Source organism: Dendrobium catenatum, unplaced genomic scaffold (genome assembly GCF_001605985.2).
Source record: "Dendrobium catenatum unplaced genomic scaffold, ASM160598v2 fragScaff_scaffold_733, whole genome shotgun sequence".
NCBI lineage: Eukaryota > Viridiplantae > Streptophyta > Magnoliopsida > Asparagales > Orchidaceae > Dendrobium > Dendrobium catenatum.
Window position 1 is genome coordinate 645,891 of NW_021319195.1, and position 21,591 is coordinate 667,481.

General features: G+C 32.7%; 1 protein-coding gene across 1 annotated transcript in view; it reads right to left on the reverse strand.

The window, feature by feature from the left end:
* Positions 1–14,459, reverse strand: part of LOC110102328 (inositol-tetrakisphosphate 1-kinase 6) — a 20,473-nt gene extending 6,014 nt beyond the window's left edge. Inside the window, exons 1-8 of the mRNA XM_020830634.2 lie at positions 14,327–14,459; positions 14,101–14,259; positions 8,882–8,917; positions 7,553–7,748; positions 7,280–7,371; positions 7,142–7,210; positions 6,863–7,059; positions 6,371–6,524 (exon numbers count right to left, since the gene is read on the reverse strand). Of these exons, the coding sequence (XP_020686293.1) occupies positions 6,371–6,524; positions 6,863–7,059; positions 7,142–7,210; positions 7,280–7,371; positions 7,553–7,748; positions 8,882–8,917; positions 14,101–14,229 (873 nt within the window). The 5' untranslated portion in view covers positions 14,230–14,259; positions 14,327–14,459. The remainder of the gene's footprint in view (positions 1–6,370; positions 6,525–6,862; positions 7,060–7,141; positions 7,211–7,279; positions 7,372–7,552; positions 7,749–8,881; positions 8,918–14,100; positions 14,260–14,326) is intronic.
* Positions 14,460–21,591: the final 7,132 nt, after the last annotated feature.

Sequence of the window (21,591 nt, forward strand, 5' to 3'; positions counted from 1 at the left end):
GTGAATTAAATATGTAAATTTAATTTCAGATTTGAAGTGATTGGGGGATTTCCCAAAATAGGTTTATTTTAATTTGGAAAGTTTTTGAAATTCAAATTCATTTGAATTTAAATTAAGGACCTTCCAAATTAGAATACTCTCAATTAGGAAAGTATTAAAGGGGCGATTGGAAATTGGAATCAAGGGGATTGGAGGTTTGGCTTGGTCGACGGCTAGGGTTGTGATAGGGAGGGTCCGACGGCTATGGAGGGGGTTAGTTTGGGGTTTTGGGTGGAGTAGGGCTGGCGAGTGGGGGATTTGGTGAAGGATGACCGGCGGTTTGGGTGGAGGGAGAGGGTTTGGCCAGAATTTGGGAGGGGGAAGGGGGTAGCTGGCGGTATGGGAAGAGGAAAGGGGAATAAAGAATAAGAACGGATACAAACCACGAGCCCGAACTCTACCGAAGGCTGACGGAAATTGCTTGGCCCTCTCTTAGGATTCTCTCCTCTCTCAAGAGCTCACAACAAAGAAAATGAACAAGTGCTGAAATTTTCATTCAAAATCATCATCATCTCAATACAAAAGCTAGGGCCTTCATATATAGGCCTCAAGGAACAAAACAAAAAGACTAAATTGTCTTCTGGGCTACAACATGAACTAATCCCTCTCAGGGGTACAATGATAAAAACTTGAACATAAATAAAAGAAATACATAAAATGCATCACAAGTAAAGACTCCTAATCGTAACTGTCGATCTACAATGTCTCCTATGATAGGCATGCCAAAATCTCTTACTGATGTCCTCATCATATTGTGACTTCAAGTATAAGTTGCTTATGATATTGTGACTTTGATGTAGCAAAATATGTGATATTATGACTTTAAGTACAAGTTACTTATGAATGCAAAGTTGCAAACATATTTTGTACGCACGAGAGAATGCAAAGAGTTTGTGATTTATTTACTGCTTGCATCATCATGTGTGATTTGTCATTTCAACATTGGTGTTGAGCGTTACTTTGTTATTCACACCGAGACTTGCAACATGTCTAGAGCAATTGCAAGAAAATGTTTAACAGGAAAAAGAGCATATTCAAGCTTTATTATTTAAATGTAATTAGTAGAATTTGCTTGACATCTGATTTATGGACTTCTATCAATATTGATGGTTTAATCTATTTAACTGCACATTTCCTTGTTATATTGGCGCTTGCAAAAGAAGACCCTAAATTTTGGTTTTATGGCACCCACACACACACTATGGCATTGTTTTTTTTTTTAAAGCTACAACATTTTTTAGTTGAATCGAAAACTGAAAGTACATTAGATAATGCTTCTGCTAATAATATTTATGTTAATTTCTTAAGAAATCATTTGAATTTAAGAGATGGCACTTTACAATGGTGAATTTTTCATATGAGATATTGTGCATAAATTGTTAATCTAATTATTTAAGAGAGTTTGAAGGAGATAGATGATTCTATCACAAAGGTGCATGGAAGTATCAAATATGTGAAAGGCTCTCAGGCAAAAAAAAAAATTTATGTGTTACCAAAGTTTTCTTGATGATAAAAGAGGGTTAAGACAGAATGTTCCACTAAGATGGAATTCAACTTTCATCATGCTTGACAGTCCTATTTATTACATATGAGCTTTTTTTAATTTTGGAGTTGGGTGATTCCAACTTCAAATGTTGTCCCTCAAGTAGTGAATGTTATAAAATAATTAAGATATGCAGCTTCCTGGCACCATTTTATGATATCCCTTGTACATTCTCTAGAACAAAATTTCCTGCTACAAATCTCTATTTTCCTTGGATTTCCACTGTCTATGCAACATTGAAGCATGAAATGACAAGTGGGCATGATTATATAAAGAGAATGGAAACTGGCATGCTTTCTAAGTTTGAAAATTATTGGTCTAATTGCTGTGTTATCTTAGCTATTGCTGTCATTCTTAATCCAAGATATAAATTGAACTTTATTGAATAGTGTTAACTCAACTTCAAATGCATCACAAGTAGCACTTTCGTCTCAAAGTAATCTTTCAAGCAGTTTTTCTTCAACAATCATAAATTCTCAATTTCTACAGGTGACATGATGTAAATTTTTAACCATATTTGTTTATGCCTTTATTAAATTCATGTTCTTACGAAGTGTTTTTATTAATATCCAAACAGGATTACGATTCTTTCAAAGTAGAGATTACAATGCTTAGGACGTGTGAACTTGAAATTTATCTTGATGAGCCTAAACTTGACAAGAAAGTTGAATAGATATTTTACAATACCGGAAAGATAATCAGTACAAGTTTCCTGAAGTTTCTGCTATGGCCACGACATTTTGTGAATTCCAATTTCTACAGTGGCTTCCGAAAGTGTTTTTAGCAATAATGGCAAAATTCTTGATCAATTTGGAAGTGCATTAAAACATGACATTGTTGAAGCATTGGTATATACAAAGGATTGGTTGTATCATAAATAAGATAACACATTATGTTCGTTGAAATTATATATATAATTTTTTAACATGTTTATTTCTTTTCTTGTTTCCGACCCCACGTAGTGGGATAAAGGCTTGATGTTGTTGTTGTTGTTAATTTCTTTTCTTGTAGATTTAAAGGATCGTGAACTTGAAACTACAACAACAACAACATCAAGCCTTTGTCCCACTATGTGGGGTCGGCTACATGAATCTTTTTTCTCCATTGTGTTATGTTAAAAGTCAAATTCTCATTTAAATCTAATAAAGAAATATCAATTTTAATATTTTCTAACCAAGTCTTTTAGATCATGAACTTCGAAATTGTTACATAAAATATTCTAAACTTAGGCATCAATGAGAATGACATTGGAGATGGTGATGGTTCAATTAACATAGCAGAATAGTTGGAGAGGAATATGATTATGCAGTTTTTGTAGAACATAAACTTGTTGCCTGTCTGTGGAACTAGCAAGTGTCGACTCTTGGTAGCAGATTACTTTAATTTTCTTAGTAGTTCTGTCACTTTAATGGAGTTTTAAGAGGGTTTGTGCACTTTAAATCCGTAAAGTATTAATGGCTTTTTATCATTTTCTCCATCCATATTGCTTGAGAGCAGGTTGACAATATAGAAATGCTCGTGTGGAATCAAACGAACGAAAGGGATTGAAAAGCAGCCGAGAGGAAGAAAAAGGAACTTTGTGGATTCGCGGGTGGCTTCGTCATTTGAAGACGACGAAGAGGGAGATGGGGTGAGATCGAGAGAGAGAAGAGAGTTGGCATTTGCAAGCAAGCTGCTGAAGGAGAAAGTTACGTGCAAGCTAGGGCATGAACAAATTTTTATATAAGAAGTTCAAGGTACGTTTTGTGAAATTTTATTTTTGCAAATGATGAAAATTTATAACCGAGAATTATTGTATTAAAATGATTAATGTTAATAAATTTAATTTATAAACTTTATGAGCATATATTTGAGAATAATAAATGAGATTATAGAAAATTTTAATTGAATATAACATATTTTTTATTTATTTTGACAAAATGTAGCATAGATGGAGAAAGTATATATGTAAGAGAGATATGATTAAATTATATATATGAACTAATATAGAAATTTACTATATATATATATATATATATTAAAAAGGAAGAAAAATTAAATGCAAGAAATCAATGATTCAAAACTTTGACATTTAATAATGTCTCTTGTGTAGGTGTTGAATTATCAATTTTTGTAAAGAGTAAGAAGGAAATTTTAAAAAAACCGAATCAATGTGAGTATGCGTGTTTCTATATTATGATAATTATACTGCTTCTAATTGCATTTAATTGTTCTCGCAAATGATTTATCTTATTGTTTCTTCTAACTGCATTGCAAATGATTCATCTCTCACATATTAAATGATTGTAAATGATTAACATGTTATGTTTTGCATTAATGCATAAAGTAAATAAATGTAATATGAATGAAATGACTAGATATATGTGATTGCATGTACATGTTAATTGATAGAACACACCCCCTTATGATACTGGTTGAGGATGTAATGTACGCGTACACGTAAATGAAAAAGTTATAGAACAGTTTATTAAATTAGACGGTATCTCATGTGACGGTTGTAGTATTTATCATAAAAGAGATAGATAAAGATATTGTATATGCATAATAGTGAAAGTCTTGAAATGAAATGAATATAAATAGAATTACTTTATGATATGAATTCAAATGTTCATGCATATTATTCCAATTGTCTTGGGTTACAGTAATTTAGAAGCATGTTTTACTCATTTAGCTAAGGCTTACTTTTAGTTTCTCTAACATTTTCAGTTATAATTTAATAAAATCAAAATTAGTAGAATATATAAAAATATGTACCATTGACGTGACGCACCGAATGGAAGATATTTAATTCATTTTATATCAGTTTTTTTTTTTTTAGTTTTAGTGGCTCTTTTAGTGTGTAATGGAGAAAAGTTTAGCAAATAAAAATTTAATCTACCATCCGACCGTCTGTTCTTGCTTCGTTAATTTGAGAGTTCGGGCCCGGTCGTGACAGCCACATCCAAAGTCGTATCAGCTCTCTTAGCTCAAGAAAGGAAGCAAGATAATAGTGACCAAACATTGTTTGGTACAATTCTCTATTCGAGGAAAATTTCAAGAATAGGTCATATGTCACATCATCCCCATGGATGCCCACCACCTATTGCTAGGAAGGCAATGGCAGTTTGACTGCAAACCAAGCACGGTGAATTTTGTCATACATATTCCTTCTACAAGGATGGGCGGTCCTGCTACCCCAAAAGAGGCCACCACTTATGAAATCGTAGTACCAAAGTGGCGCCCCAATCCCTCTTTGTGCAGAAGATCATGTACGCTGACCATGGCCAGGTCTTAGTGGTGGTAGAAGCCAATCTGGAATAACCCCCACTGCCTGAAACTATCTGATCCCTACTACAACAATTCTCTAATATTTAGTATTGATCACAGATCTAATTGAAAGAAATTATTCTTATATACACATTTTTTTTTAATATTTACAAACACATAGCATTTCTACATTGTCAAATAAACAGATAACAATATCAACATTCTTTTATTTACTTAGGTATCAATTGGAACTGTCATGTGATTATTAGGTATCAGACACCTTCAATGTGTCAGATTTAACCCCCTATTATGAAGACTTATAGGCTTCTGAGTATGGCAAAGCCTCTCTTAGCTGGGGAAAATGACACTAAATTGAGTCATGCAAGCCGAGATTAATCAGGCAGGTCCGACCATCACAATTCAGCCAATTAGTTCTATTTACCATCACTTATAGTTTGGTTTTTTTTTTTCACTTGTGTCTTTCTTTCTTTCTAAGGGCCCACAGATGTATCCTACAGCTCCTTAAAAATAAGAGCTTATCCCTTTTGTACATTCGATTGGTTAAGAAATAAAATAGGCTCCACAAGCTTCGGGTTCCTGTTCCTGGACGACTCATGACACCCAGGTGGTGGTCTCCATCCCTGCCATTCAACAAGGCTCTTGGTTATCCACCTGTCTCTCTCTCTCTCTCTCTGGCTCCAATGTCAACAAGTGAATTTGTTGTCAATATGTTGTAGGAATATTCTTAGTGTTGTGGATAACCATTTATTAAAAAATGAAGAGAGATGATAAGATCTGGGAGTCAGAAGTAGAGAATGTTGAGATGAGAACTAGAGGAAAGTCATGTAACATGCCTAGGCGCAAAGCGGTGTACAAACATAAAGTGACATAGGAGCAACACGCAAGAGAGGCGATGATTGGAGCTAGAATAAGTGTGCAACATGCATAGCGAGTGTAGGAAATGAGGAACAAAGGAAAGAAAGCAACATGCCAAGTAGGAGCTGGATGTGTTAAGCGCAAAATGTAAATGGAAGTAGGGAGGCAAGTGAATGATCTCTGTATATTCACAAGAGTGACCGACAGTTGAGAAATCAGGATGCTCTAATAACATTTTAGAAAGGTAAAGTTGATTGTAAAATAGCTACATTTTTTAATGAATGGTCAATATATAGGCAAAGGGGATAATAATAAAATAAAACACAATAAAAGAGAATATTCTCATTAATGAGGATATATTACACCATCAATAATAAAAATTCATACTATAATAAGATGGCATGTGATACTTTAGATGTGATAACAGCTAGTGTGAATCTAGGTACTAATCCAAGAAGAAATTGGCAATATACATAGACAAAACAACAGTACCTATGGACAAAACCAGGTAACTGATATTTGAAAGAAAACCAACCTGGACTATTTTCTGTATCACAAATCTACGTAACAGGATACTTGGTATATAACTATTTCTTTCTTAGAACAGCTTTAGTAATGAATGAAGTCAGATTAAAATTTCAAATGAATACTTTCCAACAAAAGGACCTTTAGAAAATGGGGTGCCCGGAGTTTACGGTGACCTTTGATGTTGAATTCATCCAATTTGCATAAAATTTCCTGGATTTTATGTCGATCCAATAAGGGGTAAATATTGTTCAGCGAATCAATCACACAACAATCTGGTATATCTTCAATATTCCTGCCCATGATAAAATCAGTAGGTAATCGGTCAGCATAAACTAGATTTGAACAAAAAGCAGACAAAAAGCAACCATACTTAGCATATCGAAGTTCGATATATATATATATATATATATATCAATATCAATTAAATGGATTGGATTATCACAAACTTATTCCCAGAAAAGTATAATAACAGGATAAAAAGGAATAACAATGTAAGATGTCAATCATGTATGCTAAAAATCAGAGGTCTCTGGGCAAGCTTGACAAAGTTATATTGTTATTGAGTAGATATATTTAACAATTAATGCCCATTTCAGAATAACACAAAACATTTCAAATAAAAAAAATAACCTTTTAAGCTCATTCATTCCTTTGGAAAATAAAATACCATTGGAAAAATCTAAAGAAGTGTCAATGCTGATGATTTCATCTGTTGCTTTATGAAGGACGACATCAACTTGTTTTATTTGGCGTGCTAATGGCAGCTCAAATGATAGAGGAAGAAACAGCAATCCATTATGAGTTGGATACAGAGGGAATGCTCCTCTCTGTCAACAAGAAATCAGGAGTAAATCTCTAATCCATAACTTACAAATCATAAGCCTGCATTTATGTTCCACGAATGCCTACCTCAGAAAAATCTTCTTCACGGGATGGCTTCATAATATAGCCAATTACCAAAGGCTTTTCATGCATTGCCTGATGTAATATAAATATCAATAATAACATTCTAGAAGAAGAATATTGTGATTTCGCATTAAAACTGACCATTTTATTCAAATTGCATATAGTGATCGGCACAGCTTGCACCGTGTTAATGTTGATGAATCCGCTATCTGTAGCAACGTTGCTGTCAACACCTATGTAACAGAGAGTAATGCTTCAATTACATACAAAACACTGGCACAACCTCCAGTTGAGAATACAATATTAGCTCAAGAAAAACCAGGAAACAGAAGAGTTCATAAGTCAGGAAATAGCACTGTTAATTTTAACACGTTTAAACAACATAGTCTAATAAAAGAACAAAATCATGCTCACCAACATAAACAATTATCCAACCAATGTTCCTAAGTTTTGAAAAAAATAGCTCAATCTTTCTGGAAGTTATGAACAAACAGCTCGATCCAGTGCCATTCCAGGCTACTAAAAATTTCTGAAGTGAATCTTCATCAGTTCCACTTAATGGGATAGAATCCAAAGAGTGTGTTGCAGCAATTCCTTGAACAAAGGATGCCTGCAACATATCATTCTATCTGATATTTACAAATAATCTCTGTGAAAAATAACAACCAGTATCTTCAAACATAAAGTAAGACAGATAAGAGTGCATTATATGATTAGACAACGTTCAAAACATTCAGCCCACATGCCATTTCCATGTTAACCAAGAAACAAAATACTTATCAAATTAAAACACAAAAATGCCAAGCCAAGTAATCAATTCACTAAAGAGAACAAACAATATAACTTCTTATCATAAACCACAGATGTTCCCAATATCAACCACATGTATTCATTCTTATCAATCATCATCACCATTCATTTCAAATTTTTTTTTATTCCCACCATTCATTTCAATTAAGATAGGTAATTGGTCAACTTTTAGCTTAGATCTTTTTGAATAGGATCAAACAATTTTGAACTTAGGGCAGCTTCTTTACCATAGTAAGCCCTCCTCATCATTGCTCCCTGCCTCACCATACATTTGTTGATCTTCATAGGAGTGTTAATAATTGACCCGACCCGCCAACTTGTCTCGAAAAATCCGAGCTCGAGCTAACCTGTTTAATAAATGTGTTGAGATTTTCGACCTATTTATTAAATAGATCGTGTTCGGGTTGCTCGCGAATTCATTTTTTACCCGAAAATGACCAATTTAATAATTTTTTCCCTTTTTTATATATGGGTAATCTTATTACTTTTTATCAAATATCTTAAATTTTATAATTAATAAGTTATAAAAGATTGTGGCCGCAAGCAGGTGAGCGGACTAGGGGACGTGCGGCACAACTGGACAAGCACAGGTGGGGTCTACGAGGGTAAAAATATTGTAGAAATAATCTTTATATATATATATATATATATATATATGAAAAATACTATGAAAAACTAACTTTATCAAACAAAGGCAACTAGCTCTTACACTGCTATTGGGTAAAAATATTGCAAAAACAAACTTTAAATTTTGGCACATATAAGTGTCACTCTACATGTTAGGTGGTTGAAACAAAGCAAAAAGCAACTCAAATATTTCTGCAATATGCTCCGCTGTTTAGCATAAAAAGATTGGTCGCTTTTCATATAAACTGCAATCAAGATGAAAAAATAAAATCCACGATCCTTAAAAAGTAATGGAATCAACTATACCTTCTGAGATGTGTCATCCTCCTCATAACAAATACCCTGAAAGATAAGTAAACATTTTCAGCAGCATCATACTACAGTCTTAATTCATCATTTTCTGCAAGGAAAAATACAAGAATCTTATGTCTGTAAACTTAACCAGAGGTGTAGTGAAGCTGACAATAAAAGACATTAAAAAAATCGCCGACACACTGGAGTTTTGCAGAAGATAAATAAAAGACAATAAAATAGAACAAACGAGAAGATTGGTGAATATGGGAAAATTAAAACTCAAATGACATGATTGTTAGTACAATTTGAATTACAGAATAATTAATATCAACAATCATGAACCATAATACATAGTTTTTGGAATTTACGGGATCCTCTGTTAAAATTTAAAAATTCATGCTTTCTTCCCCATAATTTTCTAGAGTCCAATGCTATTTTCCCACTTTTTAAAACTGATGAGCATATTTACAATTTCTTTAGTTATCCACAGTTATGAATCCATAAAGTAGCACCTAAGCTTGTATAGTTGTATGACACTATAGAGCTGCTACGTGGCAGGGCTTGGCCATTTGTGCATTGTTCTCAACCTTACATTGCGTATAAAGACAACATCTAACAAAAAAAAAATACCACATGGTTCAGTTCCAAATCGGAGCTCTCGAGTCTATTGATATCCATGGCCATTAACAACAATCCACAGTTTTTGGAATTAACGGGATTCACTATTAAAATTTTGAAATTCATGCATTCTTCCTCATACTTTTCTAGAGTCCAAGACTGTTTTCCCTTTTTTCCTATAAATTTAATAAGCATATTAACAATTTCTTTTGTTTTCCACTGTATAAGGAAGAATTCGTCCATGGAGTTGCACGTAAGCTTATATGACAGTATGACACTATAGAGAACTACTACGTGGCAGGGCTTGGCCACATGTGCACTGTTTCAACCTTACATTAGGTATGAAGAGTGTGTATCTTATAAACAAAATTAACACATGGTATGTAAAGATCAAGTGATACAGTCCAAGAAACATATCATATAGCATGACATTTTTTTTTTTTTCCAGTTTGCCTAAGAATTATTTGATGTCTATCTTGAATCTCAATTATGGAGAATTTTGTTATGACCTGTTGAAGTTTTCCTTAGGGGTTATGCTCATCATCATCATCATCATCAAGCTTTTATCCCATTATATTGGGTCAGCTACATGAATCACTTTTCTCCATTTTGTCCTATTAAGAGCCAAATTGTCATTTAAATCTAATGAAAAAATGACATTTATAATACTTTCTACCCAAGTCTTTTTAGGACTATATCTACCTTTATTAACATAGGCTAGATCTAATACATCTTCTCTCCTATTCATCTCATTGGAAGGCCGACATTTTATATGACCAAAATATCAAAGGTGACTATCGTTAATCTTATCTGCCACGGGAACTACTCCAACCTCTTCACATATATATACTCGTTTCACATTCTACTTCTAATTGTAAAGCCACTCATCCCCATAGGGGTTATGCTAAAGAATAAAAACTCTATTAGAGAGCTTTTGATTATTTTAGAGAGGAATTTAATTCTCTCAAGTTAAAATTAACGGTGGAGGCTTTTAGTGAACATAATGATCTCAGTAAATTTTGATGTCCATATGTGAGCATTTTATGCATTTATACAAGCCAAGGATAATCTTTATTTTTGGACACCATTTCCCCGAAGATAATCAATGTGCAAGTGAAGGAACTCAGCGTCACACAAAAGCTCATTGCAATCTTTTGCTTGACATCCCATCTGAATCCTAGAATTCAAAGCCTATACCTTGCATCAACATTTTTACTTATCCTAGTAATAAGATCAACGGTGGCATGGTCTTCATACTAGAGTTGCTTGGTTGGATCCTCATACAGATGGCACGAAGCATTGAATATTATTGTAGTACTACCATTTACAGATTATCGACTTATTCACAAGAGTTTCCCAAACATATGTTGATACAGGAGACAGAAGGCAAAGGTCAGCAGAGTTAGCCAATCAGATCAAAAGCTCAATGTCTCAAGTCAAGCAAACACTTCATTCTAAAGGTTGAAAAGAGAGAAGAGGATAGGAGACCTTGCTGTGCTTGCCTTCTTATTTGAATTTTACTTAAAAAAAAAAAATTTATTTTATCCTCATTTTTCTTAAAATTCTCAATTTGCTCATTAAGTTAAATGGACCTCCGACGAACAAGGAGACTTGCATAAAGAAGCCTCACAGGCACTTCTGCACTCTCATAAGGGTGAATCATGATATTATGCAACAACTCATGATCATAATTCTACATAACAGATAAAAATATGAACAATATTTTTCACTCAACTACCTATCAAACTATAACCAATTATAAGTTCGCCCATGCTTTTGGCGATCATACTTACAATTTCTTATTTACATAGCCCGTGTGATACAATCCTTAGATTGTATAATAAGATCGATTTTTTGGAACTGCATTACACAAACGTGTAAATAATATATTTTTTAATATATATCATAACATATAATCCTATAATCCTATTTTAAATTTTATTTGTTCAATAAAGCTTTTCTAGATTTTGCTTGAGCTCTAATCAATAATGAATCAACACTTTCCTCAAAGAGGTATGCAGTGTCCGACACGTATCTAACACGACATGCGTTCAATGGACCAACACCCCTCCGATATGTGCTGGAAGGGTTGAAGACGTTTCTGATTAAAAAAATATTAAAAAAATTACATGTAGATCTGACACGTGTCTTAAATATTTTATGATTTTTTTCAAATATAATTTCTAGTATTTTAAATTTTTATTTATTAAAAAAATAAGAACTAAATTTCTTTTTTTCTCTCCAAAGCCCCAAATCAATCAATTGTGTTTAATATATCATTCCACAAACATTCTCATTTTCATTCTCTCTAGCGGGTTATGACTAGGGTTTCCCAACAATGGACGATGTCATATATTCGATGCCATCACAACATTAATGTTTTAAAAATATCTCAACATTAAATTCTGATGTTTTATTGACATTAACACATAACACCAACAATTTCTACACGCACAATCATATCCTTGCACTATCCCGACATTTCATCATTGTTCAACATCATCTCAATATCAACGACCAACGTCGTCTCGACATCAAGGGTCAATGTTATCTTGACATCGTTGCTCGACTCTCGATAGCATTGTCATCTCCCTCTCGATGCCTGACACGACATCCATGTCCTACTCTCAACATTCTAATATTAATCATTTTAAACACATATACTAGTTAAATGACTTATTATTTTTTTATTATTCCTAATATTAACCTTATTCAATTTCTACGCACTATTTTTAATATATAAAAATTATAATACCATGTTGAATCCATATATGTATCCTATATTTTCAATAATTGTTGTGCCGTGTGTTCGTATATGTGCATCATAGACTCTGATGGTTAGTCCAGACTAAGCGGTGATTATCCAATGAGGACTAAGGACCAATACCTTTTTTTATTGTCATTCCTCATTGTCTAACCTATAGTACAAATCATTAAAAGTCATGGTCCTAATTTTAATAGTTGTTTCCATGGTCTTTAAAGACACCTTTCTTTTTCTTAATACTCTTTTGTATCTCTTCATTCTACCATCAAGTTCTCCTTATTTGTTTGTGAGAATAATGTTAAGATGGAAGTATATTATTAAGAGCGTGTAAAGTTGCAGTAAACAAGAACACACACCTCAAATATGCCACTCATAGAAATAAGAGCTTTAAAAAAATCTCATCCTAAGAACACACACCTCTGGACTAAGGGAAGGGTTGTCCATTAAAGCATTTGTTGGAACAGCAGTTAACTGATGCTCTACATTTGTGTCTTTCATTGGGGTTGATTATGGGCTTATTCTCAACACCATCAAATAACAGTTCATAGGGAGATGATTTAAAAAAAAAAAAGTTGAATTTGTTCATGTTCTTGATATTCACAAATTAAGAAATGACAAGGAGAATCAAGACTTTCTACTGATCAATCATTGCAAGCATCAAATACATTACAACCAAAGTTTTTAAAGGTCTACAAGGTTAGGAAACATGGGGATTTAGGGGCTGTTTGGTAGCAGGATTTTGGCCGGATTTGAGGCGAATTTGAGCGAAATCCAGCCAAACGGCCTAAAATGCAAAACCAAATCTCACGGCAAGTGAAATCCGGGATAGACGGAAAATTCCGCCGATTCGAGCGAAATCCGGGATTTTGGAAATCCTATATTTTGCGGGATTTACGAAATCCAGGCGCAAGAGTAGAATCCCTTTGATAAATCCTATTTTATAGCCAAACAGACACACAGAATTTAACTGGATTTATAATAAATGTTACCAAACAGTTTTCAGGATTTCGTAAATCCAGGATTTGGAGGATTTACGAAATCCTACTTAAATGAAATCCTACATTCTACCAAACAGCCCCTTAAAGTGAGGAGATATTGAGGTGCATGTTTCCTTATCTTTTGATTGTCTTCCATCTCAGAATATATAGCTGTACAACCCATCTAGAATTCAAAATATATGATTGCAATCATAAGGACAAGCAATATAACAATCAGAGCGAGGTACATGGCGAATTACGCTGAAAGTTTGCCTTTTTCTTACAACGCTTAACTTAAATGTGAAAATGAGGCGTCGTTCTTGGACTCAATTAAGATTGGCACTTTGGAAGCAAAGAAACTTCTCGTATAACTTCACCCAAGTGCAAACTTCTTCCTATTTTCAGCTCCTAGCATGCCTGTGAAAGTTGGTTCTTCTATGCAAGCTTACCATAGTTGAATACTAGAAGAATGAAGACAGTGCAGGTAAGTATACGGGAAAGTAGAAAGCCAGGTTGGGATCAAGCTAATCTGACAGAACTTCTAAAGGGCACCAAAAGGGGGCGAGAATCTACCCTAGGTAAATTCGTCTTGTTCCCTCTTAATTCAAGTATGGAAAGTAGAGGATAAGTAATGGTGATGAAAACAGTTAGGGTCGACTCGTCTCCACCTTAAGATCGAGGTTTTGGAGTGTACAAAAGTCGTCAACTTTCGTAAACACATATTATGTCCGTAAAAAGCCAAACGCGTTTATCTTATTTAAGCTCCAACTCAAATATCTGATAGTGCGCGCGACAAAGAACACAATCTTTTTTACAAAATTTCAAGACGATCCGGAAAAAGAAGCAATTTTAGAAAAAAGCCTTATTATTACCACACGGAGATTGGAGTGGCGCAGCCGACGGAGGAGAGACGCAGAAGCTGGATGAAGGCAAGGATTGCCGACGGCGTCCTCGGCGAAGAGGACTGATTCATCAAGTACAACCTCTCTCACCGCTCCCATATTCGAAGGATGCGGGCTTTGTTGGTCTCACTAAAAAGAAATACAATATAAATTTTTAAAATATTTGTGATTTAAAATTTGATAAATTTTGAAATACATTACAAATTTTTTTTCATTGCCAGCCCCAACCACGATTTCCTCCGCCTGCCGCTCCCGCCTCGACTGTGGCACTTGTCGATCGTCGCCGCCCTTGCCCCGCCAACCGTTGCCTTCCTCCGAGTCCAAGCAAGGGCGAACATATTATTAGAGCTTTAAATTGTATTTCACATCAAATAAAAATTTTTATTAATTTATATTTATTTTATCCTCATCTAAATAATTCTATATATTATTTAAATGCATTATTTTTTTTTTTTATTTAAGCCAATTAAGGCAGACTCACACACACGCATCAGATACACAAGACTCGAACACAAGACCTCTTAGTTGGTAGCCTAAACTCCCAACCAACAAATCAAGATGAGTTTTTCACATTATTTTTTTTACTATTCATTCAATTTTAAGATGATTTTTTTCAGTAAATCAAACAGCCCAGCTACAAATATATTCTAATTAAAATTTTGAATAAGTTAATCTCAAAATTATAAATTTATTATAAGATAATTTTAATATATAGTTTTTTTGTGCTAAAAATTTTATAAAAATTTTATATCGATAGATAAAAGATATATGTTATAATGTCCCAGAATCAAATTTGAAAAAAAAAAAATTGTTATTTATAATTTTAACTTTCTAAGAATATATCAGAACTTTTTTAAATCATCAATATGAACAATAAACATTGAAAACAATTAAATCCATATATATTAATATATTTTGTTATTCATTCACCAAAAAATTATTTACACTAGCCAAAAAATTACTCTACAAAAGAATAAAAAAAATACAAAATTAAAATAAAGAAAACATGAGGATCTAACAATCTCACTCCAATTGAACCTAACTCATTTCCTGGCATGAAATCATTAAAAATCCATAATGAGCTCAAAAGCCCAATAGTAATCTAAAACTCATTAAAGCTTTCAATGCAATGATTAAAAAATTAATATGATATGCTCAATAAAATATAATCAATAGCAGTCAATAGTTAATGACCAAATAGTATCAATAAATCTCAAAATGATCAATAATATAAGCAAAAAATCATTGCAATGAATCTTAAAATTAATAATGTTTTTATAAATTTCAATAAATCATTAAAACAAGGGTGCAAAAATTATTCATAAATCACTAAATGAATATATCTTATATATGTACATCATACATTTATGTATTATCAATATATTCAATATTGTTAATGATATTAATGTATCTGTCAATGTCATCAGTATTATCAATATATACATTTATCAATGCAGGACATTCAGCTTTAATGTATTGTTTACAATATCCTTTATAACAATTGATCATCAATTGATCATTACTCATATCAATTATCACTTATCTAATTAATAAATTATCATTATATGTGGTTTCATTAAATCAATAAAGATTCATCACTTTCTACGCATCAATGTCATCAGTCATCTATTATAGTCCACAACCGGGATAACACCACAAATCATCTTTAAAAGAAAGCACATTGGCCACCCTCCTACGTAAGAAATTATATTTTAATGGTTAATCCATTTTATAGTGTTAACAAACAACTTTTCTTACTTATGTAAATGCCATAATCAAAATGTAGTAAGAAATAATCAAATTTGTTTATTATAAAAAAATTTATATAATAATCAAAATTATTAAAAATTAAAATGAGATTTGAGTTACTTAAAAAAAATAGAAGAAATTTTTAAACAAAAATAATAGATGAAAAAGTACCCAACTCCATTCTCTCTTCCCTCCCTCTTATTCTACAATGCACGGTGCTAAAATTCATATTTTTCATTTTAAAAAAATAATTTCAAAATTTTTTTGGATTATTACATATGTCTTAGCTTTTGACCCAGTCAAAAAATTCTTTATATAACAGAATATATAACAATCTTATGACTAATATATATGTTCATAAAAATTCTAAAACACATACATTGAGAAAACCCTAAAAAAAGCTACTACCCACTAATGCAATTTACCACGCATATGATGCAATGCATGTATGTAATATAATAAAGAAATAACATAATATATAAAAGAAATTTATTTAATTATTGATTCAAAATTCACAACAAACTCTAACTCTGCATAAAAAAGGTGGCTAGACTCCACCATAACAAACTTGGGTTCTAAGTCTCCTATTTATGTAGAATTAGATACATATGCTTTGTGTCTCTGAACTGTAGGTTTTCTACTGAATTCCAAAAGAGAGGACATCATCTTTTTTATCTTCACTTATATATATAAGCATGTGTATTTGACTCTTTTACAACTCATGATGCTATACAACTTGATCTATAAACAAATATACTTTTACAGACTCTTGTAAGTGTATACATAATATTTTCTAAGTACATTTTACTTTGACTCATGGAGGAAATATAAAGACATGAAAAGAAAAATACTAGCATATAATAATAAAGTGTAATAATTGTGTAGCATCATAAAGCTTCTAATGTTGTCCTTAGAAATTATAAGTGCACCAACATTAATTAAAATATATGACATTCCCGAGTACGCATATATAAATAAACAAACACAGGGTGCTCTCTAAGCAAAGCACCTAGCAATCAATCCACACCATCGGCCTAACTTAGGTTAGAGTGTGGTTATCCTAGCAAACCATCTAAGTGTGTGAAAGAGGCTGTGCGACTTTGGTATGTCCTGTAGAAATTTATTATTTAAGTTGCATGAATTTAGGATGTTTGTTTATTAAAGGACGAAAGGAGAATTTAATTGAAGTTTACATTGTATATGTTTGGATTTGTTATTTATATTTTTAATGGTTGGAATTGCTTATTTGATTATAAATAATTTATAAATTACTACCCCCAAAGTGCAAGGGTTACTAATTTATAATTACTAGAAGGCTTGCAAATAAAATGCAATTATCCCACATATAGGATAGATGGCCACATAAAGCCTTTAAAGGGTTATTAATAATTTATTAGGGATAGAAAAAGGGCCTTTTAATCCAATACACATGTCCTCCAATGGAAACAAGCCTGATTTATAGGGTCAATAATTTATTAGTGTTTGATTAAGGGTTATTAAAATTTATATACTAATGTCTTCCATGAGTGGAGGCTAGCATAGTGCATATAACCCTTAATTGATTTATTAAATATTATTAAAATTCCTTAATCAAATATGTAAATGATCTCCAAATGGAATTAAGCACCACATAAAGGGATCATTGGATTGTTTAGGTGTATTAGAGGCTTTGAAATGCAATGCGCGCATTTGAAGTTTAATTAAATGTATGAATTACATATGTGGATTTATGTATGAATTACACGTGTGGATTTGACCATTTCTAACTTGTTGACCAAGTCAAATCAATGAAAGATTGACTCTTGATAGTTTAGGAGATCTCTAAACCATGCATTGGAGTGGTTGTAAGGATTTAAATGGTTTAATTTAAATGGATTAGCTAAGTTGACCCGGGTTGACCTCATTTGACCAAATAGGGGGATATTTGACCAATCAATTGTTAAATGTGTCAGGTTGACCAGTTATGCCCAATTCACTAGGAGGGGTGATCATAGGAGTTTGATGAAGATCAGAGTTGATTTAGAGTTCCATTGAAGGTGATTGATATGTTGATGATCAATTGAACTAGCCTGAGCTAGCTCTGTTTGATCAAATGATAACTGAAGGGCATATTGATGGATGATTTATCCAATAAAACTCCTAATGAAGTGATTTGGACCATAATTGAGATTAATGGGACAATGCATTGTGCAAGGTGGTGCACTGGGCTACTTGATTGTAGTGTAGGGCTGCTATTGCAGGTGATTGCAATTTAATAAAGACTGGATGATTGAAAGCTGGTTGAGTGTATGCTTTTTGATTGATAGAATTGCTGGCAAAATGATTGATTAATTGACTACTTAAGTGGGTGATAATTGATTGTGTATAATTGAAGGCTAGATAATTAATTAATTGCTTGATGATTGATAACTGGATGATTGTCAATCATCAGATCAACAATCAGGAGTCTGGAATAGTTGGCTATATATGAGATCGAGCCAGCTTGCGAGCCTCAACTAGATTTTTAAAATATTATTAATTATGTTAAATTTTTAAATTTTTATTAAATATTTTAAACGTTAAATATGAATGTATTGATATATTATTAAATATTATAAATACTTATTATGATTACTTTTTAAATACTTAAATTTAATAAATAAAATAAAATTATTTAAAAAATATTAATAAGTATTTGAGTCGGCTTGCGAGCTCATGAGCTGAGCCAAATCAAATTTGAACTCGAGTTCGTTTACTAAACATACTCGAGCTCGACTCGTGAGCTCAATAAGCTCGGCTCGCGAGCCTAGAAACGAGTCAAGCTCGAGGCGGCTCAGCTCTCTTACACTCCTAGTGTTCATAATTCATTATTCATGCTATTGTTTAAGGGATTAAGGGGAAGCAGCTACATCCAATGATGATCATACTCCCATGCCATCATGGTTTCATGTTTTGGATGATTCATTGCAGACTTTGATAACTTGGAGCCCCATGCAACAACAAAAGATTATGGAATATGAGAGATACAAAAAATGATAGGCTCTCGGTTTCGCTCACCATGCATTACTAGGCGCTTGATCAACTTTGGGTAGATTTAGAAAGATTTTAGAAAACCTTGACAAATGAATTTGAGGTTTCAATTGATTTATAACTTAACAGAGTGAGCTAATTTGAAACCCATTTTGGCTCAATTTGGCTTAATAAAGTTTAATTTGGATCAAATTGGTTGATTTAAATATTTTGAATTAGTTAATTCAATTAAATTGATTTGATCAATTAGGTTAAATATAATTCAATTCAATTTGACTTATTTAAATAAAAATTGACTTGATTCAACTCAATTAAGTGAATTAGTTCAATTTAATTAAGTCAAGTTGACTATTTCGAATTCTAAATCAACAATATTAGTGTAATGTCCTAATATCTAATTTTGAATTAATTATATATTTCACCTTTTAATTAAACCTACTAGAGCAGTTAATCTCTTTTATTTAATAAAAACCAATAGAAGTAAATATAAATCATATACATAATGACATTTATATATGTATTCTTCATAATTTTATTATAATAGTAAGGTGATCATATCAATACATCTGTCTTTCTCTTTATACCCAAAGCATTGCCAGTGCCACTACATTAGAAAGCAAACTAGGCAATGCCAAGTTCTCAAAAATTTAAATGTCGAGGCACAACAATTTCTCAAACATCGGATCCAATTTTTTCAATCGGGCGCCACGACGCTCAAATGTCAACAATGCAACAACGTTATAATTGTAACTTACAAAGCCCATGTTGTTACAGTGAAAAGGTCACAACTGTTCACTAAGCAATTGTTCTACATTATCGAGCGCTGTTGCAGAGCATAAAATTCAGCGCTGGGGCACTAGTTCATTTTAAGGGCACCGCGGTGCCAATCATTCAAGCGTTGCGGTGCCAGTTGTCTTTTTATGTATTCTTATGAGTATATACATGTTATATTTTATTTGTATAGGAGTTCAATCACAAGGGTAAAATCAAAAAAAGAAAAATTTTCTTGTATTCTTCTGTAGTTCCTTCATAGAGTAAAATCTAAGGGAGGCTATTTAAGTACAAGATACAATCCATTGGAATGTTTAACATGTGTTTGTTGAAGCAACTCTTTAAATAAAGGAAGAGGAAGTATAGATGAGATATATCCTTCTTGGTGATATCACTCTATTGTATTTTTATTCTTCTATGAATTTAATGAAAATAAGTTTGCTTATCATTTATTCCATGTCCAACAAAATCTTTTATTTTGGATTGATGATGCAAAGTGCATATTAAGTACTAATGAAATTCTTTTTCTTTAAATATCTAATGATGTTTTTAATATTATCCCATTTTTTATTTAATGCACATCGTGAACATATGCGTAGTTAAAATATAGTGTGATGTTTAGCCTCAATGAAGGAATACAATAACAACCATAAATATTAAAATAGAATGTTGGCATACCTAGACATAAGATGTTAAATATTCTAAGTTCTTAAGGAGAAATTATAACTATAGGAGGTTAGAAAATATAATTTTCACACTTACAAGTTCGATAGAGATTTATGAATGCATATGCTCTGAATCACATTATCATGAAAAGTCTAATTAAGAAAAATATGAAATTTGCATTCATCAATCCAATTTTTTTTTTTAATAAATATCGTATCCACTATTCTGCTATTTTATTCAATGATAAAAATTTCAAAAATATTATTTTTATTCCAGTAAGATAATTTATGTAATTAAAGTAAACTATAGTGATTTGTTGTAAGTAAGCATAACACTTCATCATGGGTTTAACACTCTATTATATCACGTTTTTACTTGATTCAACACATATACTTACTTATATTCAGTGAGGTTTTGATATTTATATATCAAAGAAAATCTAAGTATTATTTGGGGTTGATAAAACAAACAATTCTTACATCATTCAAAAATTCACTCCACAACTACATCAATGACCTGATGAGGGAATTAGTGAAATAGAATGTGATGTTTTATTAGTTTTCCAATCATACATGCACACCAATCAAGCTAAGCCCGGTAGGTATAATATAAGTTTTATTAATATAAAATTAAAAATGATTAAATTTACTTTAGAATTAGTATAAATCAATAATTTTATTACTATATGACACAATTGCTTTCCAATCTTTTTCTCACCGACCCTCATAATGGAACAATTATTAGGTCAGGCCACCTGACGTAGCTCTACATCCGGACGCCAATAACATGTCGCCACATGTTCTTATTCTTTACCGCGCAGCCCGACGACCCGACCCAAAACCGGACCCGGTATTGCTATGTAATGGCTGATTTGTGCAGACCGGGGTATTGCTAGGTATTGCTCGGCAATAACGAGAAATATCATTATGTCAAGACTAATACCTAGCAATACAGAGCAATTCCCCGGTTTTGCTAGGTATTGGTCTTGACAGAATGATATTTCTCATTATTGCTGAGCAATACATAGCAATACACGAACATAGCAATACCGGGTTCCGGTCCGGGTCGCGTCGTCGGGCCGAACGGTAAAGAGTAAGAGCACGTGGCGATATGTTGTTGACGTCCGGATGTAGAATTAGGAGATAAAAGTTCCTCCCAATGAGGCGGTATTTTCACCGATATTACTTGGACCGCATGCTCCTGGACTCCTGGTTGTAGGGCCAATTGACTGTTACGCGGCCTTTTCACTTCGCCCAGCCTATTTAT